This window comes from Dermacentor albipictus, chromosome 1 (genome assembly GCF_038994185.2).
Source record: "Dermacentor albipictus isolate Rhodes 1998 colony chromosome 1, USDA_Dalb.pri_finalv2, whole genome shotgun sequence".
NCBI classification, from domain to species: domain Eukaryota; kingdom Metazoa; phylum Arthropoda; class Arachnida; order Ixodida; family Ixodidae; genus Dermacentor; species Dermacentor albipictus.
Window position 1 is genome coordinate 222,155,271 of NC_091821.1, and position 25,370 is coordinate 222,180,640.

General features: G+C 44.8%; 2 protein-coding genes across 11 annotated transcripts in view; one reads left to right on the top strand and one right to left on the bottom strand.

Moving 5' to 3' along the window:
- The window catches only part of LOC135919896 (forkhead box protein F1-like), a 61,439-nt gene extending 57,912 nt beyond the window's left edge, over positions 1-3,527 (bottom strand). Inside the window, exon 1 of the mRNA XM_065453890.1 lies at positions 1,926-3,527. Within this exon, the coding sequence (XP_065309962.1) occupies positions 1,926-3,075 (1,150 nt within the window). The 5' untranslated portion in view covers positions 3,076-3,527. The remainder of the gene's footprint in view (positions 1-1,925) is intronic.
- The window catches only part of LOC135919898 (uncharacterized), a 392,168-nt gene that overhangs the window by 71,276 nt on the left and 295,522 nt on the right, over positions 1-25,370 (top strand). For 6 of the 10 annotated variants that reach the window (XR_011511083.1, XR_010570085.1, XR_010570090.1 and 3 more), the window contains 2 exons: positions 20,272-20,383; positions 21,496-21,605. Coding sequence is in view for 1 of the 10 variants with exons in the window: in XM_070530932.1 (XP_070387033.1) it covers positions 20,272-20,383; positions 21,496-21,605 (222 nt within the window). In the remaining 9 variants the exon portion in view is untranslated. Of the gene's footprint in view, positions 1-20,271; positions 20,384-21,495; positions 21,606-23,925; positions 23,999-25,370 lie in introns of those variants that run through there. The other 4 variants (XR_011511087.1, XR_011511086.1, XR_010570088.1 and 1 more) reach the window with 3 other exon arrangements.

Below are 25,370 nucleotides of genomic sequence, written 5' to 3' on the forward strand. Positions count from 1 at the left end.
TATTCTCCTCACTGCCTAGTGTGCGGTATTCTCATGTCATAATTTTTCAAATAGTGTACACTATATTTTCGTTGGGCCATATGAAGGGGCATATAGGAAAAGTTAGAAGGGAATGGGTGAGGCACGCCGCGCGATATAGGCACAGAAAAACCCGTTACTCGCCTAGACCTTGTCCCATGAACCGGGCGCTTTAAAATTTCTGCGCTTCATCTCCCTAGGAAATTTGTCTGCGCCACGGGTCGCATGCAAATATTTATACGTTTGCATGCGACCGCATATCCTGCATGTATGATTTGAGATATGGAAAGCGTAAGCGGAAGGAATAAGATTGCCGGATGTCGTCGTCACAACCGGTGACACAAGCGTGAGAGCCTCGGAAAGAAAGCGGCGCAATCGATAGTGTATGAGCTCTTATCAGTTGCGACGAGACTCAACACATCAAATAAGACACCTGTGCTGCAACCCAACACTGGAAAAGAATCGCATGAAGATACAGCGTGAAGATACATGCAAGCTTGGAAGGACAGGGGAGATGTGCTGTGTGCGTGACACACTGCAGAGAGGCACCCTCCAGGATGCAAGTGTATTTTCGCATCTCTCCAGCCATGTTTCAACTCATCTATGGAGAATATGCTTTTGCTGGCCTCTGCACAGGATTCGTAAGTCAGGCCACATCTCATCACTTTCTTAGGAAGTATAACCTCTTCTAACTCAAAGGAGACCGCCATCTGGCTTCTCTACAGGAAAATATTCAGCCCATAGACATCAAGACTTGCTTCAAGCTACTCGAAAAAGTACCAGTTGTGTTTACAACTGATAACGGCATTCCCGGAAGCCTTCCCCATCGTGTATGTCTGTCGCTATTATTCGGAAAATATCACAGCGCAAGTGGTGGAGCTTACACGTGAATAAATGTGTCTCATGATCAAATATTAAACTTAAAGCAAGGCAGATGCAAAAGTTGCACGCAAACAGGGAGATAAAGCGTGAGTTCTATGACACTTGCATTTTCTCCCCCTTGACAAATACCTATAAAAAGTAAGCGCTGTAGTATATGTCCCTAATAAGAAATAAAAGTGGTCGAAGACAAACTAAATATAAAACATGTGTAACCTAATGTTGTAATGACTGAAAGAGGCAGGAGAAAAGAACTTCGTCTTCGTTTTTTTCGCTATTGTGCATATCTATTAGGCCTGCTTCTCATGCATACAGTAGCGTAGAAACCAATACAAGTTATTTAGGGTTTAGTTCCTTCTCATCGCCCTAAAGTTTCACATGAATCAAGGCGACTGCAGTAAGATTACATCGTGAAATAAGCAATATAATCCGTAGATATACGTTTGTGCGCAGAAAAAAGTCTCTATGATTCCACATGTGATATTGAAGTTTCATTTTATGCTAATTTTTAAAGACACACAGGGCGCTGTTTGGGTGCGTTGGGACGACATGACTGTAAAATTTACATTTTTAGTGACAGGCGAACGCCAAAAATTTCTCTTGAAATTACATAGAGCTCTGTCAGTAACTCGAAGACAAAACAGTTCTTAACTCATCTCTTTGGTCATTTCCTAAACATACTCTTCCTGACCCGACCAGACAGATTCCAGCAGGAGTTCGGTGTGGTCGAATCAGGACCATAAATTGATTTATCGGAGTGTAGTCAGGTAAACCGCAACGGGTTCTGCGAGAACTATAATACATACTTTCATCTCCGAAACTACAATACAAAGTTCTAATGTTGAGTAAAAAGTAAGCAATGGTTCTTTCGGTTGTAACGTGACATAGAAACGTTCCACCCTTTCATATAAGCACCGTTTGATATCTTCTTAAAGTACACTTTGCAACAAGCACAGAAGTCATTTGTTGCTGCTTTAAAGATTTCAACTTTTTGTATTCGTTATAGGCATGTCTCAAAAGCGGCTTACCTGCTAAAGCGAGGTCCATGCTGTCCGCAGTGTTTCCTAACAGCGATTGTCCATGGATGCTTGGCGATCCCGAGGAGTAAGACATAGGGCCTAGGTCCGGTGGCAGACTCTGCATCTGGGACACCGGGCTAGGCACGGGGCTAGGCGGGGGCTGCTTGATGTATTGCGAGCTATGTGTAACGCTCGGGTGCGGCGGACAGCTACTCCAGGCCGCCGACATAGTGTCCATGGAGATGCTCGGAGCCGCGGCAGAGTACATGGACGAGTTCAAGGGAAGATCACCAGAGCCAGCGCTGGACATGGGTGTCATGGGTTGCGGCAGTGAGCAATTGGCCAAGTAGTGGTGACTCATTGGCCCTAGCGAGTTCTGGCCCGTAGAAGCAAAGCTGCAGTGAGACGTGGGAGCCAGCGCCGCTGTGGAAGACGGCATCATCGACTGTGGGTCGGTGGACATGTAGGCTTGGTGGTGGCTTGTTGCAACTTGAGCATGACCTGGTAGGACACCGGCTTGGTGTTGCTGTTGGCTGAGTAGGTCGTACGGTGTTGGAGGAAGGAGACCTGTGCTAGAAGGCGTTGGGTAGAACGTTGTGTAAGCCTTCATGGTCTGGCATTTTCTCCGAAATCCTCGGGGTCTCCGCCGAAAGGAACCCTCCTCGAACATGAGCTGGCTGCTCGGATCGATAGTCCAGTAGTGGCCCTTTCCTGGGCGCCCAAGTCCTTTGGGTAGCTTGACAAAGCACTCATTCAAAGAAAGGTTGTGCCTCACCGAGTTCTTCCAGCCTTGATAGGGTCCTCTAAAGAAGGCGAACCGCTGTTGAAGGAAGTTGTATATCTCGTTGAGGGTCATTCGCTTGGTAGGAGAGCTCTCGATGGCCATAAATATCAGGGCGATGTACGAATACGGGGGCTTCTCCTGTCTCCGCACACCTGCCCCAGACTTCTTTGTAGTGGACACGACCTTGTCCTCAGAGTCGGGCTCAGTGGACGCGTTGAGACTGGCGTTATTGCTCGACGAGCAGTTGTTTGTGGTGCTCACGGCGGGCATGCTGATGGATAGTTCGTCCAAGCGGGTGTGCTCACACAGCTGGTTTGCACTGTGGGTGCTGTCCATAGTGTTGGGCATTGGCATCTCTACCTTGACCATCTTCATACTGCGGCTGCCGTGAGGCAGCGTCCGCTCCCACTGCTTTCACCAACTTTCACTCACGATATCGGTGGCCTGACGTTGCGGCACCGCGCGGCCATTGTTGCTTCTGCTTCTCGCACCTGTCGCAATGCGGACGCGCTATCCGAAACCAGAGAGTCGCGAGGTTGAAACCGCCAGACGCACTTCTACTGCGTCACACGAGGGGAGAGCCCTGAGGCGAGGCAGCTGACGGTTGGCGCACTTGTCTCGCTCTAACACGCAGTGAGGACGGGGGAGGCTGCAAGAGGGAACGGGCAAGCAAAACAAGAGCAACGGGGGCGGGCCTTGCCCACATTGGTTGCGGGGCTAATCGTAAATCAGGACGGCCCGAACGTCTCCCTCGAGTGGGCGGACGCCCCTTGGGGAGGGCGCTGAGCGGGGCGCGCCGCCGGCGAGTTGCCCCACGCCGCCGCGGTCGCGTGCCTGCTTCTGCGCGGGCCCAGACGGTTTCTGCCGCTGACGCCGTCTCCCCGGTTACCGCGCTGCGGCTACACTTCGCGTTAAAGTCACTGACACCTCCAATTACTGCCCTGCTGCTGCCGTTGTGGCTCAAGAGCCAGCACGGCCCAGCCCTTTGCAAAAATAGGCGCACACAAAGCAGTTCTGCGTTGGTCCGGAAGAACGTGTTTATTTTGCAGCCAGAATCATCGCAATCTTGCGCTCGGAGAAGAAAAAAAAGCATGGTCCTGGGGCGCTCCCTAGATTTCGCCGCTCAGAAGGCGCAGGCAGTGACAGAATGAAGTTACAGTTTCTGACACTCTCCAGAACAGATACGTGTCGTATACTTTTTTTTTCAGTATAGAATATGTATGAAAACAATATTTTACTCTGCATAGCGCATATAAGGGATCGGATAACGAAGATCTAAATCAAAGCTACAGCGACACGTTTCAACCAGTCCGCCTTAAATGTCATATACACTGAAACGAAGTCGTATGAAGTGGCACGCATTTGTATGAACTCATGTGCCTCATCGTTTTATAAGCTCTTTTCTACGGCACATACTACGGCGGCTGCCCCAGAAAGGCGGTGGTGCCGGGTTCGAGTCCCGGACCAGGACGATTTTTTCTTCGTCTTTTTTTCTCTCGAGGAACCCGTATGGGTTTCCTTTGTAGCAATTTGCTACGTTTGGGTGGATGTCTCATTTCCATTTATTAAATACTAAATACTGGTTCCTTAGAAATGGAACTACTTGTTTATACGTCATTAGATCCACCCTGTAATACATCTGCACAGTATCGCATTATTGTACAAAAACAAACGTCGATGTATTAAAAGTGGTTCGACATATTTATTTATTTATTTATTTATTTATTTATTTATTTATTTATTTATTTATTGTACCTTCCAGGCCCGAAGGCGTTACAGAAGGGAGTGGAACGAAATACAGCGCATGTGCAGATAACAGGGTATAATAATAAAAAAAAATTGCGGATTACCAAAAGTATTCTTCAATAGTAGTTCTAAAAGCAGATGTATCGGTTAGGTTAACAACTGAGGCCGGCAGATGGTTCCATTCATTGGTAGTTTTAGGAATAAATGAATAAAAAAATAGGTTCGTGCGACAATGTGGAAGGCTCAATTTATGCCGATGGTCAGTACGAGGTGATATAGATGCAGGTTCGGACAAAAGTTCACTTTTTGATTCGGGATTGTAATAATAAATTTTGTGCAGCAGTGATAAGCGTGCTAACTTCCTACGGGATGAGAGGAGAGGGAGGTTTAAAGTAGCCTTCATAGATGTTACGCTTGATGTCCGAGAATAGTTAGAATGAAACGCGCGCTACGATTTTGTATGGATTCTATTGCATTTGTTAAGTAATCCAAGCCAGGGTCCCATACAGAAGAGGCTTATTCAAGCTTAGGACGTATTAGTGTTTTGTATAGAAGTAGATTTAAGTTAGCGGGGGCCATAGAGAAATTGCAATGGAGGTAACCAAGCGTACGGTTAGCATTGTTAGTGATGTGGTTTGTGTGTGTTTGCCAGGAAAAATTAGATGTTATGTGAACGCCTAAGTATTTATAGGAACTGACTTCTTCGAGTACAGAGTTATTCAAGGGATGGTTGGATAGGTTAGATGAAGCAGTATTGCGGGAAATCCTCATTAGTTTGCACTTTTGGCTGTTAAGTCGCATTTTCCAAGTGTCGCACCAGTTAGTTACCTTGTCTAGATCAGATTGTAGTTTTAGAGTGTCAGAATTTGATGATATTACTCTGTAAATGACACAATCGTCTGCAAATAACCTTATGGAGGACGCTACACAGTTAGGCAAATCATTAATATAAATTAGAAAAAGCAAGGGTCCGAGAACAGAACCTTGCAGTACCCTGGCTGTTTAACCGACTGTTTCACTTTTTTTTTTCAGAGTCTAAATTGCATGTTCACCTACGGATATCAGGAAAGAGCGTAGTATTCAAACTTAACAACAACATATATCCTGTGTCTATTCTCACTTCTTTTTCCTGCCTGGGTCATCAAGGCCGCAGTACAAAATAAATAAATAAATAAATAAATAAATAAATAAATAAATAAATAAATAAATAAATCTCTGCCTTGCAAAGCAAACACGTGTGAACAAAGGGACAACGTGTTCTTAAACCAGTTTGGTCATAAGAAAGCGTGAACTAGGAGCTCTGTTCATATTGGGGTCTGTGTCATAACGACACAAAGCACTTAGTAGAAAACGTTAGGAGCGTGCGTGAAACGATCATGGTTTAGTTGGTTCACATCCGAGCAGCAGGACGGATGTCTGAAAAGCTCTCATCTGGTGCAGTCAATGAGGGTTCCTTGTTTTCACCGTTATGGTTTCATATGATCAGTATTCAGGTCAGAAACTAAGTGTGGAATGCCTTCATTCTTATTTCCTGATTGAACAGTTGGAGGATATAGGTGAAGTGAAAATGGCTGTGAAATAGGAAGCGCAACTTTGCAACAGCGGAAATATTTGTGAGGATTGGAGGATATGGTTTAACAATGCCAAAATAATGACCAGTGATATCCATGATGTTGGATAACGTCGTTTTATATAGAAAGAAGTGGTCGCCAAGGGTGTACAAATAAAGGACTTGCAATAAGTGCCTAAATACAAAAGTTACATATACTTCTGTATTGATTTCGGTGCAGTATTCGTGTGCGCCGCTTCTTGAATAGAAACGATCTCGCATATCTACGGGCCAGACATTGTTAAAACGGGTGCCGTATAACTATAAAATCATGTAATGGGTACTTTGACGCAGTTGTTTTCCCTCTTTCTCTGCTGCAGTCTTAGATTGATTTAGGTGACATATGAAAAAAAAAGTGACATTTCTCGTTGACTTTCCCTCAACAGAAAATGGTTTGACAAACAAACAGTGGACATTACTGGGGTGAACTAAAACTTTTTATATTAATGAAGCGCTGACATCCACATTGTCAATTATGCAATCTGAGCGCTGTGAGCAAATTGCATACATTACTTGGCCAACTCAGTTCTGTGGAAATGCGCAAGGTGGAGAAAGATTCACGAAACGGAAAAATTATCATCCACTCGACCGATATCACGAAGCCATAGTAACACAGTATAGCGTCCTGCTATTGTCGGGCGGGTGTCGCGCGTGAAGGACCTCAACAGCAAAGGAATCATGCTGAAGTTTCAGTGTATCCCCTTCCACATTGGTACTGCTGGCAAGGACAAACCTGATGCTCCTTCATGTGCAGCACTGTAAAATCTCCCGAAAGTCAACGTCCCAAAGAGTGACCAAATGACGAAACCAAACCAAGCAGTTTCATCGAAAAACAAAAGCATCACTACTGCGTGGGATAAAGACAGGATCTGCCTATACGCCAACATAAAGACAGGGCGTAGCAATTCTCCGCTCTGTACTACATGCAGCGAGACAGGAGACATCGAGGACTTTTTAAAGCGAAGCTTTCTTAGACTGTTTCAGCACTTTGAAAAGAATGTAGCCGCTAACGACTGCCAGGTGCACATAGAAGTCAAAACGCCGGGCTCCCACAACTCACGGAAATCGTGCCACAATATAGGGGGTGATAATTTTCAAGTTTTGTGAAGTTTTTAAAAATCGCGGTTGCAAACACCATAATTCTGTTTCTTGAGCTGGATCAACGTTTGTTGAAACGTCAACGTGACGCGACATTCATTATAATTACTTCAATGCCCCTAGTGAATTGATTTCAAAGATCAAATGCACGTTTGTACGCCTCCCCATGTGTATAGAGTAGCAAACTAGACTAGATCTGGTCAACCTCCCTGCCTTTACTTCCTCCATTCTCTCTCTGGACCGTGCACGATTCGCCAACCACATTATTATTATTATTATTATTATTATTATTATTATTATTATTATTATTATTATTATTATTATTATTATTATTATTATTATTATTATTATTATTATTATTATTATTATTATTATTATTATTATTTACATCCCCTTTGAAATGGGGTGGTGACAAATAGTCACCTAGCCTGCTTGACTTAATCAGGTTTTACTACAGCTATCGCCATCTAGTCTTTCGCCTATCTCATCTCGATGTTATCTTGCGTTTTTAAAACCCCTATCTCTATATCGCACCGTTACCTACGCTTGTGATGACTCCGGTTCTATCAAGCTATTCCCTGCTTTTTTTTTTCCACCAATACTCTAAACGTCTCTTACTTATCTCAACTGCTGACCAGTTAATTCTTCCATCTTTCTTGAACCTCAGCGCTTCTCGAAGGTGGACACAGTCACACATTTTTTTTAGTTTCTACAGCCAATTTTGAATCAGTTAGGACAAGAAACGTACCCTACTCTTACAAGCGTTTCAATAAATTTAACATCCGAATGTATTTTGTCAAGTGTTAGTAGTGGTGGGCTGTTGAAATAGGCGCGTTTAACTTAGCGATCGAGGCCGGCAAAGGATCTGCCCTGTTGCTGTTTCGCTAGAGTATTTACCACGAGTGGAGCGAATCTCTTAGAAATGAGGAAGGAAGTGTGACGCTTCCTTGTCGGCTATATCGGATCATTCTGGAAACACAAGGTGTTGTGGGGCACGCATGCGGAAGGTCTTTCTTCTGTGTGTTATCGATAAGAGCGTCCCTTTCACCACGGTATAGTCCCACGATAGTAGCACCATCAAGACTCCATAACCGCCGTCATCTACATCATCGAGCAAGTGAAAATCGACGACATGAAATAGTTATTTTTCGTTTTATTATTTACATTGTGTCCATGAAAGTGATTCAGTGAAGGTAAGAGACACCATTGGTAGGCACCCTTGGAAACTGAGAAGCGCATCAGTGAATAATAAAACGAAAATGCGCAGCATCGCTGCTTACGACTGACCTGATGTCACAGCCGCTGGACTTGCTTCATCAGGCCAGCTTCTTAGACCCTCCAGTACGCTTTCAGTTTCGAGAGGACGCAGATGGCTTCAGAAACAAAGGAACGGCTGTTTCGATGAAAGGTGTTGCGAAGTCCCTTTAATATTCATTTTGCTTGTAAATGCTTTGTTTAACCATCCACCGCAAAAATTCGCGTCTATGCATGCACGTTTGCCACCGATGTACGAAAAGAGGCGTCGCGAGAGTGTTCGATAAAAACAGCGGCAGTTTGTTTTTTCGAGAAACTTGATCGTCCCATACATGCACATCATGCACGCTACGCTTCAAGTGGTCTGAATGGTCGTGTGTGTCAGTGCGATGGAAGAACAGACACATCATGATGACAGGTGTTTATTTTGACCTCGTGACGTTATGACAGCAATGTGATACGTGCCTCACGCACAAAATAAAACAAAAAAACATCCATGCCCCAGTCCTCAATCGTATCGCTCCGCTCCCTGCAGCATTTACCCGTGTTTTTCGCTGATGTCAAGGCCTTTGGCGTCGCGTGTACGCTTAACAGGAAGCGGTCGAGTAGCAAGGCATTTCGGTTGCATACTTGCGCCACAAGCACAATAAACTTCTAATAACATGACCCCACATTATTGAATTTTTTGTTGTTGGCGCAGGAAGACGTTGGCGCACGAATACGGCGCCGGCCTCTTGTTTCATGAACTGGAGGAGTTCTGCACAAATTATATACATTCGTGCGCATAGTTTGTACACTAAAAAGAGTTAGTTGCTGTGAATACGCGCGGTGCGGTTTTGCAATGTAATAGTCAACACAACACAACATTACGAAGTAATTCTCATGCAGGCCAATAGTGGATGCAGAATTGATTGCTACAATTGTATAGTGTATGGGGATACACTATTACGGTCCAGAAATGCCAATGTCCTTTACAAATATCTTGAATTGCGCACGTTTGCGTACCTATATAGCACTTGTTGACCACGGAATTAATAACTTCTACAAACTTAAAGGCTTCCGATATAATGTCAATAGTGCCGATTTCCTTCGATGTATTTCTGTATTATGACGCGGGCAACCTAGGAGACTAGACGCGTCTTCGTCTGCATGGCCGCTATCGCACTATGTTTCAGCGTGCCGAATTCCTGTAAAATGGTTTCCGTGCAGGTGGTGCCAACAAGTGATCGATTAATAAGACTTCCTTTTAAGGAATGTAAGCGGAATGTAGAATTCATAAGAGGATCAACATGAAAAGAGATTGGTACTCTTGCAGTCATAGTCGAATCATGTCCTTCCATATACATGCATGGATTGATGTAGCTTTTAGAAGACGGCGGAAATAAGTTATGATAGTCGGACGGAAAAACATTGAATCTTATCCATATGCTTTTCATGCTGGCGCGCCGGCATGGAATATTACAGTATCCAGGTATGATAATGTTATCGTGCATCTAGCTTTTCTGACGTTTGTGAGCTCTTTGAATGTCTCGTAATCTTGTATTGCCTTCGTTGTTAAATTACTCTAAGGGATGCAAGCTGCAGCTGGAAGTCGCTGAAAACTACCCACGTTTACCCCTTTGGTATGAAGTCATGAACTAAACCGCAGACAAGGATACGGAATAGTTTAGCGAACTGCTGACTATGTAGTCATGGATGACTTAAATGACCTAAAAAATAATTCTGGGGATTTATCTGCCAACAATTATGATTTGATTGTAGAAACATATTACTGGGGACGCCGGATAAATTTTGATCACCTGAGGTTCTGTAACGTGCACCAAAATCTGAGTACACGACTGTACTTTTGTACATTTGTACACGTAAGATTTCTACAATCGGCATAACGAAGAACTAGAGCTCTACGTTTATTCTGTATGTTCCGTTCTGTAAGCGCTGTTCTTTCATTACGGATTACCAATAAGCCCGAATTTTCGCTTGAGTTGTGAAGGGGAACACTGGATTTGTTTTTAAGCGATCGTTCCTCCTGACGTGCGGATTCGAACCTAACATGCCAACATAGCCTAGTGGCTTTGAAACCGTAACACCCATGATCAGGAGCCGCTATGGCCTACTTACTACTGTTATGGCTGTCCTCTTTCGTGTTGCTCATGGAACCGAATCGGAAATCCCATAAAAAATTGTTATTGGCGTATTTTCTTGCTGATGCATATGTATACAGTAGTTCGGAGCACATCAAACACGAGATTCCTGTTAACCGAGGCAGATGTGTGGTCGTAGGGCACTCACCGCAATGTGCGTCTGTATTTAAAGATTTACTCTAATTTAGGATTTCTAATCGTGCAGATTGCACTGTGAGTAGGCGTATCATTTCTCTCAAGTTCATATGCACGATGCTCCTAATCAGGCAGGACTGTCTTTGGGTGTGCGAACGCAGAGGCGCTGCATTCACCAGCGCCGACCAGCTTTGTGAGAATAGAGGTGTCTGTCGTAAGGGCCCTATATGTTGCGATGACTGAGACCAGCCCTGGCGGTAGTAGAGCCTGCCACAAGGCAGATGCTGGTACTGGCCAACTTAGTGCTTTGAATCTAACAGGGACACGCAGGTGTTTCCACACTGCTACTATTCTATTCCACGCTGCTGCTGCGGTAAGGGCCGCAGCTCCTCTCTAGTGCGCGAGACACAATGCAAACTCGCAAAAGTAGCGTAGATAAGTGACCAGAGTCAGATTGCAATAGGTTCCAAGCCAGTGCGGTTTGGCCGAAAGCAGTGAAGACATGAGGATCGCCATTCGACGCCGCCTTCAACAACAGCACCCCAATCCGCGTATCACGCACGGAACCTTTCGCGGCAGAAACGAAGGGCTGGGGTCGCCACAGTAGAGTGTCGAGTGCATGTGGGTGGAAGCACGCATGCAACGCCTCGGTCTTGTCGCTACGAACAATTGCAACAACCAGGGGAAATGGCGACCCTGCTCGTGCGATGCAGTGCATTTGTGACACCGCGTGCGAGGTAATCTTCATCAGCTGTATACCATGGGCTGACCGTCGAGAGCGCCGAAGAGCTCATATGGCCACGCAGCCCATCTATAGTGCTCGGGATACACAAAAAAAAACCCTGTGTGCCTTTTTTGGGCAGTCGGATCACGTAACCCAGCTACTATACAGGCAATAAACAGGGACAGCGTGCGGGGCGGTATAGAACAAACACACGCAGAAATGATATTGCAAATGAACTTTGGTTTACGTTTACATATATAGTCGCCCAATAGTAAATAAGTTTATACGCTTTGATTTATTCGTGATTTTTAGCCACCCAAAGGAACCCTAGGGATATTAGTGAAGCCATAGTTGAGGGCTTTTTTACCACCTGGAGTTCTTTAACTTGCACCTAAACCTAAGTACACGAGCGTTTTTGTGTTTCGCCCCCACGCGACTGATAATTGAAGCCGCGACCTCGTGCTCAGTGGCAGAAAGGCCCACCTACTGCGCCACCGAGGCGGGTGTGTATAATTTCCTCCTTCGACTTCATACTTTCTGATATTCTTTATCCCTGTTCTTTACTCTCCATACTCGAAAGCTCTTCTGCATGGCCGCCGTTCAGGTGTCAGCAGAGAAAGCCAGACAGTTACAACGTGGTCGATAGCAATTTCCTTTGCTTCCTTTTTTTTTAAAGAGTCCGAAATAAACAACCAATTCAAACTTCGACTACTTATTACTATACTATTTATGGCTCATGGTCGGCTACTTCATTGGTACTGTTTTGCCACAATATTACATGCGTGCAATAGTCTGCTAGCTTTTGTCTAAGTAAGCAGCTTTTGTGAACTTGTGTGGCCACTGTTTACAACAACTAAATGTGTGTTTCTTAGCAGGGCGAACAAATAGCCAAAAGGCAGTAAATGGCAATAAGGCCTGGATCTCCCCCATTTTGCAGTGGCTGGTGAACACCGTAGTGAACATTTTAGGTGAATCTATGTAGAACTTTGTACTATAATAACTAGATGGAGATCTGGTATTAGTCTCGGTCCGTGCGCCACCGGCACATCCCTTTTTTTATTGTTAACTACGACAGTGTTGAAACTTTCACTGCTGATAGGCCCGTTATTCTAAAATCGTAGCTATAAACAAAAACAAACCATCAAAGAAACGAAACGAGAGAACAATATCGATAGACAAAATAAAAATAATCAAAACCTTTCAAAATTGCTTAGAGTAAAGGAAACTTACGTACATACTAAGAGCTAAAATATATTTTAAGATATAAGCGTATCACCCATAGTATAAGTCAGCGTATAACCTGTGACAGGCATCAGTAATCTTTACTGATAATGATATAATTTGATTAATTGCAAAGCGCATATAAAAAAATCTGTAAAGCGCAAAAGTGATCATGACAATGAATTGACAGAAAAAAAATCACACCAGAGTACTCAATATGTCAACCACGAGAAAGTCATCATGGCGTTGCCGCGTGACAAATATTACGTCACACAAAAATCTCTAGTCACAAGACCCTAATGAAGTCACTGTCCACCAGAAAGTCGCTCAAGGGTTTTGCAGCTTCTCTTTTTCTATAGGGTCAGGAACAGGGTTATACTAATTTCTTACAGATAAGGGACGCCTATCAAAGACGTCAAGACGGCAACGAAGGGCCTCCCGGTGTAGGTCAAATTCTGAGCGTTCGATGAGAATGGGCTCTACAATAGCATCTGAGGTGCCACAATGTACAACGTCTGAAGAGGGCCTTCTTCGTATCATACATAGAAAGCGGAGCGTGTACGCCAGTTAGAGACCCAAACGATGTAAGAGTTTGCCTAGAACGCAAAGCCCGTTCTATCCTTCAGGTTCGATGAGAAGAGAGCGAAAGGATAAATGAAAGGCAGAGAGGTTGACTGGGAATGAGCCCGGTTTCCTACCTTGCACTGGGAGAAGGAGAAATACTATAGGGAAAAAGATAAGAGAATGACAGAAAGTCGAGTCCTTCTTACATGAAATGCGTACTCTTCGCGCCGCTTTAAATCAGCTAGACGAAAGGCATGTCTCACGGTAAGCAAGGTCTTAGAAATTTGATCTCGTATATGGCAACTGCAGAAAGCCACATAAGTGCTGCAACGATTCCTGAAAGCTACTGGGCTTAGTGTCCGTCTGTGACCCAGACGGACGTCGACATCGGCCAATCGAGTGTATATTTTGTTATAGGCGTAACAAAGGGCAGTACGAGAGAAACAATTTCGTCCGCTCATGGAACCACATGGTCTTAGATAACTTTCGCCTCAATCCCTGCTTTTGCATCGGATGCTACAAGCGGTATAGCAGCAAGTTCGTTCAAACTAAATATGCGCCACAGCAGTCATTCTATCACGTACTTCATTACCCGTTATTCCATCGTTGCTTGGGATCCATTGCAAACGGATCTGATTTCCGCAACAGAAGGCGAGGGTCAATATTTTATTTATTCAGTAGCAAAGCGCGGAGTTACCATTGTGAACATGGCGTTGTGTTAGTATCTCTAGAGCTGCATTAGAGTCGGAGTGCATCCCCTAATTTTGATTGTATCCACTTTCGCTTTATCCATGCATCATGGGAATGACGGGCAGTACATGGATTTGTGTAAACTTCGTCCTTCGGCTTCAAGCAACGTTGTGGTTTCCTGTATTTACCAAATACTGTCCTATCAATCTTTTTCGTGGCAATAATTAACCTCCTACAGCCTATAATATTTAGCGTCGCATTGTTGTGAAAATATCGCAAATAAAAAGTAAGCAGATCTCACGCAGTGTGGGAAGCGATGTTATGCCAAACATTTTGGAGGTACCTGGCTACCATCACCGCTTCGGGATCTGCAAAGCAATACCAGGTGGGCTAACATGTTTGTGTAATAACGCGACTATGTTAACTAGTTTGTATAAGTTAGTGAGCTAGTTGCACAAGAATAATTCTCTCGTTGACACGGCAGAAGTATAAGCATGCGTCACTGGAGAGAAAGCGAGCGAGAGAGAAAAGCTTTATTGGTGCAGTGTTTCTTATTCATGAGTCACAATGGTCAGGTCCTCTGTAGTCCGTGGCTTCCTTTGACCGATGTATTGCTCGCGAGTTGAAAATACGAAGTTGTGTTCAAACCCATCCGCGGAGTGACGATGTTAATAATCTTCATCTATGGCACTTACCCATTAGAAGTGGAAAGTCCAAGAATCGAGCAACAGGAGGTAGCCTAAGAAAAATACTTATTACATGAGAAGAACTGAAAAATACAAAAGGAAGTATAGCCTTCACGCCTTAAATCGTTTCTTAACTGCCCACAGCAATCCACCCCGTTAAGACATGGTTACAGGTCAGATGTTCTTACGTGTCCATGGTCAGCAAAACGCCGCATATATCTACGTGAAGAGGCTATAGAACTCTATTGACAGGTTGCAGGAAGCTATATATTTCCGGGACGTCCTTCAAGATGGATGTTGATGCAACAGCCTTTTCAATTCGCTTCCTGGCTTTAAACATTCTCGAAGATCCTTCATATGATATGCTTGTACTAATTGCTCTCCATAGCCTGTAGAAAAGTGGGATGTTCGGCAGGCACGCAGAAACCCTGCGATCAATGAAGTCGTTTTTTAAGGAAACTGTAGCATATGCCCGCAGTGGGCACGTGGCTCAAGAGCCGCCGCCCGACTGGATCTCGTTGTTACATGCATTTTTTTTTTGCCGGACTGAGCATGTGTGTATTTGAACCTTAGCGCTTTTACGTAGCTTCTGTTTTTCTTTCAATGCAGTAAAGAGGGGGTGGGGAGGAACGTCTGGTGGTCTAATCGACAGAGCATTGGACTTTGTGGGCGACCCTGGTTCGAACCCACATTCGGGCACAACTTTTTTTTACTGAAGGCACCCGAAACGAGGCGAGGCAGGAGCTTACCTGTATAGGCATACCGCCAAGTGCCTGGTATAAGGCAAAGAATGGTGCGAATGGAAAAATGCGAGGACACCTAAGCACTTCTTGTGAGTTGTGGATGAGAAAGCAATAATGTGCAAGTGAACGCCGCTGAGCGGTCCTTCGAGTGGCAACAGGTGTTCCGATTCGCTAGCTCTGCTCCTTCGAGGCGCGCTCATGATGTGGTGTCGCAGCCAATGAGAATTTAGTTGCCGTTTCGCTGCTACAGACGCCGGCTTTTTCGCTCAATGGACCATTTGATGCATCAATAAAGCTTGTGCGGGCTTTGGATAATTGGAACAGTCTACATTAGGTACAAGGAGCAAGAAACATGGTAACATTGTTTGAAATGATTAAAACAGACGCGATGCTTAAATAAGGTTTTATTAATTATATTACAATGCGTCCTGAAACTGTAGTTTTCATTCTGCCGTTATTTACCAAAGAACCGAGAATTATAATATGCCGTACACATTTCTTTAATTCTCAGTGAATTTGGACATTCTTGCAAGTTTCTCCCTTTCAGCTTCACGGTTATCTCGTGTCATGTATAGGCGCAACGTTGATACATAGTTCCATTAGCTGACGGTGTCGCGTCATTTGTTGCTGCTGCTCTTCAAGAACTCTCATAATGACGCTCACCTTCTGCGCAGCGGTTTCTTGTGTAAGCCCTACAAATCGTTTTGGCTCCTCTTGCAGCAGTGGCAGCAGCGATAACAGGGAGAGGTCGGTACTGCAGACCTGTCATTCGTGTGACCCGCCCTCTTCGATGAGCGAGGTGCTGCAGAGTTGCCACGAATGTTCTGCGGTGCATGTGGTGGCCATCTTGCAGAAAAAAAATTACGCAGATAGAACACACGCGTCGGAATCAATGTAAAGCGGTTAATTAAATGCTGTACAGCTAAATGCAATGAGTGCAATTGTGTTCAGCCAATATGCAGCGTGTGTACTCATTCAATATTTATGTTTATGCACCGCACCGGTCACAACTTTAATCCCATGCGATGTTTAAGCTTATGTACTACTGCATCCTTCACCAGCTATGCCGAAATGCGAACATCAAATCAGGTGAGTGCTCAGTGTCAGACATTAAATTGAATTGAATTCTGTGATTTTACGGATGAAAACCATGATTTGATTTTAAGGCGCGCCGTAGGGGGAATTCCGGATTAATGTTGACCACCAGGGGATCTGTGACGTGCCCCCAAAGCACGGGACATGGGCGTTTTTAGTGCGAGACATCGACCAGGACTTCGCTGCAGTGATGTCACTAGGACGAAGGCGATGTATGATGCTTGTCGAGGAAAGAATGAATATGAGGGGTACATGGGTCACTGAGAAGTACGGCACGTATGTAGATATACGATTAAGGAATTTATAGACCATATATCGTCTATGGTCATGGCACATATCCTGTGACCCAAGAATCTTCATCATTGTCAGCCAATTTTTATGCCCACAGCAGGCCGAAGGCCTGTCCTAGCAATCTCCAATTATCCCTGTCTTACGCTAGCTGATTCTAACTTCAGCTATCTTTTTTTTTCCGTTGAACAGCTTGGCTAACGTTAGCTGGGACACACGTATAAGCCTTGAGCAGAAGCATACGCACTGCGAACCGTTCCCTCAAATACGGTATGAGAATCTGTGTTGTTCTCCTGCAGCCGGCTATGACGTAGTTGACACTGTTAATGGCGCAATGACTCATCTGAACTAGGCAGGTCATATATCCTCGCTGTTGATGTTGATTCCTTTTCAACATGGAACCTACCTCGCTTCCAGCGGGGCCGAGCGGCTCGTGCTCCTTTCGCACGCGGTTTTCATCGTCTTCGTTTGGCAGAAAGCCGTCGCTGATACCGAGACAACAGCAAAGCTTGTAACGGTTTTTATAAGGAAGCAGAATTATGTTGCTTGTTTAGCTTCACCAAGATGTAATGTAGGTAATTTTTAATATCCTCAAATAATATAGTATTTGTGCTGGTTGGCGTTGCGTGATCCGGTTAACTACCACGTTACTCTTCTAAAAGAGGAATAAAAAAAGAAGCATGATGCGACGTGCTGTGCGTTGAATGTGGCAGTGTATGTTGTGCAATATGTACGTATATGTTGGTATGAGAAGTGGGTAGAACTGCCAGCTTCGCGCGCTGCTGCCATAACGTTTAGTGTCAAAACGCTAGGGCAACGCAACAAAGAACTCCTTGTCGCTTATTTGCAGTATTTCCCACAAGGAATCTTGTACATCGCTCCTAAATATGTTTAGTGGTGTAGCGGGCATTTATTGTTAAACAATTCATTTCTTTGTTTGTTGGTAAGAGTGTTCTGTATACTAGTATATGCTTGTGTAGGCGAATGCGTGTGTTGCAGGGCGAGTTGCTTTACTTTTTCTAAACGAAACTTTCTTTGCGAAACCTCCCGGACTTTCATGACCGTGACAGCTGGCTGAGTGCTGTTGTTGTCATGCCAAATAGCGCCCACATATCTAAACTCATGAGCCACTCCACACTGTGAAGGTGGATGACTAGCGAAGCTGTTTAGTACGAACACATTTACTGTTTTGATCGGTGGTCATCGTCACAAAAGGTGCGCACACAAATTAATTTTTATACAGTCGCGTTAATTCGTGTTATGCATTCGTTATACACATTCATTATATACATTCGTGCTGTCATCTCGCGATATATTGAGGCAAAGAATTTGAGGCCGAAATCACCGCACCGACTGGCAGTCGGCCAGTGCCGTCAGCGCCTTCGCAGTGGGAGTCGCAGTATGGGAAGGCTGACATGATTAGCGCCATCGGAGCCAGCTGTGGAAGAAGACGACGGCGAAGGCGCGAGCAGTGGCACGAGCGCGAGGGGTAGTATGGGAACGCTGGCGTGATGAGCGACAACAGAGCCAGCTGTACAATAAGACGACGACGATTTTCAGAACGACAGAAAGCTGAGCTAGTTGGTAAGGATTCATTATGCAAAATAGAAGTGAGGCGTGCAGACAGGACACAAGAGTAGAGAAGTGGACAACACGAACGCCGACTATCAACTGTTGATAGTCGGCGTTCGTGTTGTCCACTTCTCTACTCTTGTGTCCTGTCTGCACGCCTCACTTCTATTTTGCATGATGACGACGACGAACGCGCGAGCAGTGGTACGAGCGAGCACGTTCGCGCGCTTATACGCCGAGTGGCGCCAACGTGCCAGCTGTGGAAGAAGACGACGATGAACACTCGAGCAGTGGGACGAGCCATTGCTGATTATGATAGTTTTTGCTCGCACGCATGCAAATTTCACGGAACCCTAGCCATAAACAGCTTCGCTGTAAAAAAGAAAAATGGATTACGTGTTTGACGCTGGAATCGAACCTCGGTACCCGACCTCAGCACAGCAGCTCGATGCTCTAACAACTATTAGGCCACAATAATTTCTTGTTTTTTCTTTAAATCTTGTACCGTGGTTTCGACGAAACAAAACGGAGTGAAATTATTAAAACGAGTCAGCCTGTCTTTGCTGACAAAACAGGATCAAGATTTCTTGTATTGTAGTATTAGGCCACAATCGCACGTGCACTTCTATCGTGCGAAAGCAAACTAGCTCTTTCAGATGATCGCCTCGACTTGATGAATATTATTTCCTTACTATAGCACATACCCACAAGGATGGGCTGACCAAGAGGCGGGCGGTGCATCTAAAGTAAATAAGAAGAAATAAAGTAATGCAAGCCAGTATGTCACATCGCGTCGCACGGGTGCACGAGAGCACGTGCACGCGTGCCAGTTTCCTTTACGCCAAAGAGGCAGGAATGAAAGGGACAAATTTATATTATTTCATTAACCGCTTGACGAAAGCTTCACTTCAAAAAAAAATTAAATTATGGTGTTTTACGTGCCAAAACCACTTTCTGATTATGAGGCACGCCGTAGTGGAGGGCTCTGGAAATTTCGACCACCTGGGGTTCTTTAACGTGCACCTAAATCTAAGTACACGGGTGTTTTCGCATTTCGCCCCCATCGAAATGCGGCCGCTGTGGCCGGGATTCGATCCCGCGACCTCGTGCTCAGCAGCCCAACACCATAGCCACTGAGCAAACACGGCGGGTAAGCTTCACTTCTCATAGATGGGCCGTGGACCTGCGTAATTATTTTATTCGAAGCATAGTAGCCGCACAACCACGCTCTTCCTTGCTGCGCCGCGCGCGGCCGCGTAGCTACCATATGACGTCATAACAGCTGCAAAGCGGACGCTTAAGCTTCGCCTTCAAGAGTGGAAAGCGACAGCGTTCCCGTCGACACGCCAAGGGGTGTAAGACAATGGGCTACGGCGCAGCGACTACGCGCCCCGCATCGGACGCGGTGAGCGTCGAGTAACGCAGCGTTCGGCGCGACAACGAAATGTGCACCTGAGCAAGCGACGCACGCCTGAGCCGACGCCGATGACACCGGCTTTTCTGCGACACGAGCTCCTTAACGCTGTCGCGTTAAAATAAAGGCTAGTATGCTTCGCATCCTGGGCTTAACCTTAGCTAAGCCACAGCCATTTTTTTCGCTTTCGTAATGAGTGCATGGAGTTGCGTGCCCTGCCTGTAGTTGAGCTAAGCCTTGAATTTTTATTATATATATTTTCTTTTCAAGCGACAATAAACAAGGAATAATAAATAAAATATTTGTTAGTGCTGTAGTCCTTCAAAACCATGTCTGCAACAACTTGCTGGGGGAAAAATCATTATTACTTGTATGAAAGAAATGAACGCCAAACTTTTTTTGTTGAATACTGGGACGAAATATCACTGTCGGTACGCTAGTGTAATGTCACGGATTTCAAAGTAGGTTCTCGCATTTGGGTCGTTTTGGTGCAAGAAATGTTATCAAAACAGGCTACGTGTGTGTTTGGTTCCTTTAGAATTCAATATAGTTCTTCATTTTTTTAATTTTTTTTTTCGATGAACCGTGCAGTCGCTGCCAAAATCTGTGACGTCACGGCCTTCTGGTGTGGAAACATCAAGGCGGCGTCGCCACCTGTCTTACAATTTTTCATGTTTTCTGATTTACCAAGCCTCCTGTCACGGTAAGTTTGGCCATTTTGCTTTTGCAGAAACCTAATTCGCTAATACAGCTCAACTCAATGTTTCCACTTTAAATATTGTTGTATAACAATAAGCGGTCTTACTGAACTGTCGAAATACGTTTAAAAGTTGGAAAGCCGCAGATTTGCCTGCGCAGCACGAAAGAAAGCATCGGAAATAGGGCGGGAGGAGTGAAGAGATTCAGACGGCTCAAGTGGAAATTCCGAAAACGAAAGCAAACTATTATGTGTTAACCTAAGGAGGGAGTTTGTGGCGTGTAAGAGAGGTCGGCCACCTATTCTGGTGGGGCCTTTAGAATACAAGCCAACAAACATAGCGGTGCCGCGGAAACAAACCGTAGAGTAAGCGCGGCGTCCCCTCTCTGCTTACGTTTGTCTCCTCTTTTTTTTAACAGTTATTCGAACGCATTGCATATACACGCACAGCAGAGCGACAAACGACGAAAGTTTATTTCTGAATCGCAGTTTCAATAGCACCATTGAGGCAGGAGTTTGCTTCCGCACTAGTCCAAGAATGAAAGAAAGAAAGAAAGAAAGAAAGAAAGGAAGAAAGAAAGAAAGAAAGGAAGCTGTTTATTTCGACCGGATAACTGTAGCTTCGATTTGTAAGTCGTATATATACCAGGCGTTTCCGCGAAAACCAAACAATTCTAAAGAAAGAAGGAAAAAAAAAACGTGAAAGCAGTGCAATTGCAATAAAGCTGTGATATTTTCGGCCGCATATTACAGCTGTCAGTTGGTATCATCAACTGAAGAATTATGATTACTCAGTTATTTAATTAATGAAATGCACTGCACAACATTCGCGTTTTATACATGTTGCTGTGTAGTTGTGTGCTAGCAAAGACTTTCTGACATAAGATGGAGTGACAATACACTTCGCCGTAAGTGGCGGACGGTTCTCTTGTAAGTCTCGGGATGCCTATTGAAATGAGAAGCCCTGAGCACTGGCTGACTTCAATTCCGCGGTTGCATGAAATCGTTAAACAGCGAGTTTCTGTTAAAATTTTAGAGAGTGATTATCGAATCATTTCTGATGTACGCTGAAAGGAATAATGCATTGTAAAAAAAAAAAAGTTGCGTCTTTATTTCAGTAGCACATCTATTGCCGCAATGGAATGACTGGAAGCGAGCAAGTTGGTACGGATGTCCCGTTCATTCCCTCTCATGTCTCCTTTTGTCTGCGTTGTGCAGTGCTGCCCAAGTGAGTAGCAAATTGCGTCCACACGGTATTATAGTTTGTCTTTAATCGCTGCCGATGGCGCTAAATTAACATTGTGTGTAAGGCCTGCGCTTCTGCTTCATGATTCTTGCCAAGCAGCTTCGCGCGTAACTGAAATCAGTGTAAAGGTTTGAGGCATTCCCGGGATTAGTTGGCTAATAACGGAAAACGTTAGCGTACGAACAAGCATACAAAGAAGTCGTTTTCAGTAGATAAACTGTTGAGTAAAGTGTAGCGATAGATCTATGCCTTCTTATGTACGGACAAATACAACTGCCTGTTGTAGCGGCAAGTGCGCGGGGCGACACAATTAGGAATAATAAGGAGAAAGTTAGATACTCTTTGAAAAAAAGGCAGTAAAAAGTTAGTAAATGCGACAGTTAACTACTTGCGACAGACGTTTACTAACTTTTGCACCTATTTACTAACATAGGCGGTCTATTCAAGTGTACGCCAGATAAGTTAGTATAAAGTTTAGTGTACCTCGTCGTGGCTGTTGTCTATGGAGCCTTTTTGTGCCATTTTTGTGCGAAATTAGGATAAACTACGTTTTTTTAGATTTATGTTTATGTTTATGTCTATATTTTATATTTATTTATGTTTTATTAGTTATGCTACGTCGTCGCGCAGTTGCGTGCAGGCAGTATACGATATATAAATTCAGGTCCATAACTTCGAATAATTATCGTTATACATAAGTACTCACCGGTACTACGTGTACTCCCTGAAGGCATGGCTACAAATACTTCTAATAAGTACATGTCGCGTAGTGGCTTCGCGTGTATGCGTTGTTCTGACTGTCAGTATATGACTTCCTAAGCATGGTCACCTGAAGGTGTGCCACAACGTTTCCCCGTGAGCATGGCTGTTATGAAGCATGGCGAATGAATGTGACAAGAATATCGCAGTTATCGTTTTCATTTGTTTACGTTGTTATGCTTTTACAATGGTTTCGATGAAATGGGCTGCGAATGAGCGCGAAAGAGCTGCGAATGAGGTTACCATTCTAAGTCCATGAAGGATCTAGTTCGGATATCTCCCTGTCCGCAAAGGGCTCTTATCAAAAAGTTGATATTCCACTGTGGCATGTTAACCCGCGCGAGCGCCTTTCCTCTAGATGCCCCCCCTCCCCCCCAGTACAAACGCCTTCGGAGTTCCTGTGTTTCGGAGGTATGGCTTGCTTAAGGTTACTGCCATAGCACAGCCGATCTGCTGGTTTCGTCTGCTGTGTTGATCATAAGGAGGCTGGATCAGAAAATGAATCTTGGGAACGGCACTGGCTGAGACGGCTTGGTCCTGGCTATGCGCCGACGTCAGCTGTCAGAGGGCTGGTGCCTTAATTAAATACTGGTGGCTCCGATTGTCCTGGCGATCTTCATGCATGGGGGCATTTTCGGCTCGGAGGGGCCATTACTCTCCGAATCTCGTTTTACGCTGGATCCTGACAACACTGCTCACGCGCCCTCAGCAGGTGCCGCCCGTTGCGTCGTAACCTTCTGCCATCTTCCGTGTCTACCTGACAAGATCTTGGCATGGCCGGCCTTAGCACCGCTTCCTTGGGGATCCATGAGTGGTACTTGGCCCTTATACGACTGCTCCTTTTTTAAGTGCCTGGTAGACATCCACCTCGAGTTTTGGTCTTCTACTATTTGGTCACGCGGATTCTTGGCTGCGGGCTGAAGTCTTGTGCGGTGTCGTCTTTCCTAGAGGCGTTTCCCTCTTCCAGTGTGCTGGAATGTGTCTATTTGAGCTCTGTATACCACGCATGCTGCGCGGCACGCAATAGGACTAGAGGTTCTTGCGACTGTGTACAATGGTGGTGGTAACAAGTTTATTGAAGGTCCGGCTAATTCGTGGTCTGGGCTTAGGCAGCCCCCGAGGAGGTCCGGAGATCCTGTATCCTCGCTGCCTCACAGGCTTGCTGGATGGCCCATAGTTGATCTTGAAGGCTTGAGCTGCACATCGCGGCCGTCCATCGCACCGCAGCTTCATCTGGAAAAACTGCATTTTTTCTGCATATAACCTCACATTCCCAGAGAATGAGTCTAAGGGACGCGTGATGCCTGCCGCATAGTTTGCAGTTATCGTCTGAAAAGATGTCTGAATTTATCCTCCTGAGATGTACGGGGTTGGGGAAGGTCTTGGTTTGTACCTGCCTCCAGTCTACCGCTTGGGCCCTGTCGAGTTTGGGTTTAGGGGGTGGATAAGCACGCCTGGAGTTTTGATAAAAATTTATAATATCACAGTACCTGGTCATTCTGTCTCTCCCTGTCCATGCCTCCATTGGAATTCCAAACGCAAGAGAGGATGCTTCTACGCGGGCGCGGAATGTGAGACCTAGCGCTACGCGGTGGACCTTCTGGTTGAGGTTGGGTATGTACAATGTGGCGAATTTTTTCGCAGCCATATGTAATTGCCATTGCCTACACAGATATTTGCAAGCGTCCTTGTTCTCATAAGCAACTGGCCGCTAAGTGTGTCCGTGACGCCGCAATAGCATCTCTACTAGCTTACATTTTGAAGAACTTCCTGAAATGTTTGTTTCTGCGGTAGGTAGCGCATGCGCTCTCTTGTCAAGCGAATCTTGCAATATACAAAAGCTGTTTTTATAGATTTATGTTGGAAAGATCAATGAGGAGGATTACCTATTTGTTATATTATCATCACCGTCGTCAAATATTATATTTTTCCAACTTGCGTAGCAGTCTACGCACTGTGATCGCGATTTCTCTATATTCAAGGATCCTATCATCACTTTGCTTCCTCGTTCGCACAGTGACCCCGTAGTACCTTTTTTATGACGGATCATAGCTCATCACGAGTGTAAACCGGGAACTTATACGCCAGCGGCAACACCTTTTTGTCCCCTTTGGTACCTCGGCAGCCCTTCGAGGTAACTCGGACAGTATAAACAGTACATGACCATTCCCGGAATCATTCTTCCGTGGGTTTGAAGTGGTTGACACGAAAAACATGGAGACCACACGCATATATACGGCGTGTTTCCGCGACTACTTTCTCTAAATTTTCAGAGCTTAAGAGATTTACTACAAAAGAATACCTATTGCAGAACAAGCTTCGAAACATGGGTGGACGAAATAAAACTCCATGTCGGATCATTTAGCAGCTTAATTAAAGTTGGCTAATTAAGTTTTCCATTATAAACAATAGAGTACCAAGGCCGATTGGGCGTTTTTGGCTAATAGTGAGCTCATAACAAACCACCTTTTAAAACTGACCATAAGCTATTGTTTAAAGAACACTGGCGCGAAGTGCTCCGACTCATTTTCAGCACGACACCAAAACCGAGCGCGTCAGGAGCGAGTCTAAGCGCTAATATGGCCACTAGAGACCGTGAACTTTCACCAATTCATTCATTCATTCATTCATTCATTCATTCATTCATTCATTCATTCATTCATTCATTCATTCATTGGACTACCCTCAATCACCGAGGTATTATGGAGGGGAGAGCGTTACAGAACAAGATAACAGTAATACAAAAACGAGAAATGTGGCGAACGTATGATACAGGTTTCATAATACAGTACAATACATTACACAATAAAATGGTTACATTCTACAGTGCCAGGGAGATAGAAAAAAAATGAACCACAGTTTGGTAGTAAACTTAGGTGCACAACTTTGCTTTCAATCATGACTGAAGAACGCGATTAAATATGTTCGAAAACAACCATGTTCGGTATAATAAGCACAATATCCGCGGGAGGGTGCTTCCAATTTGTA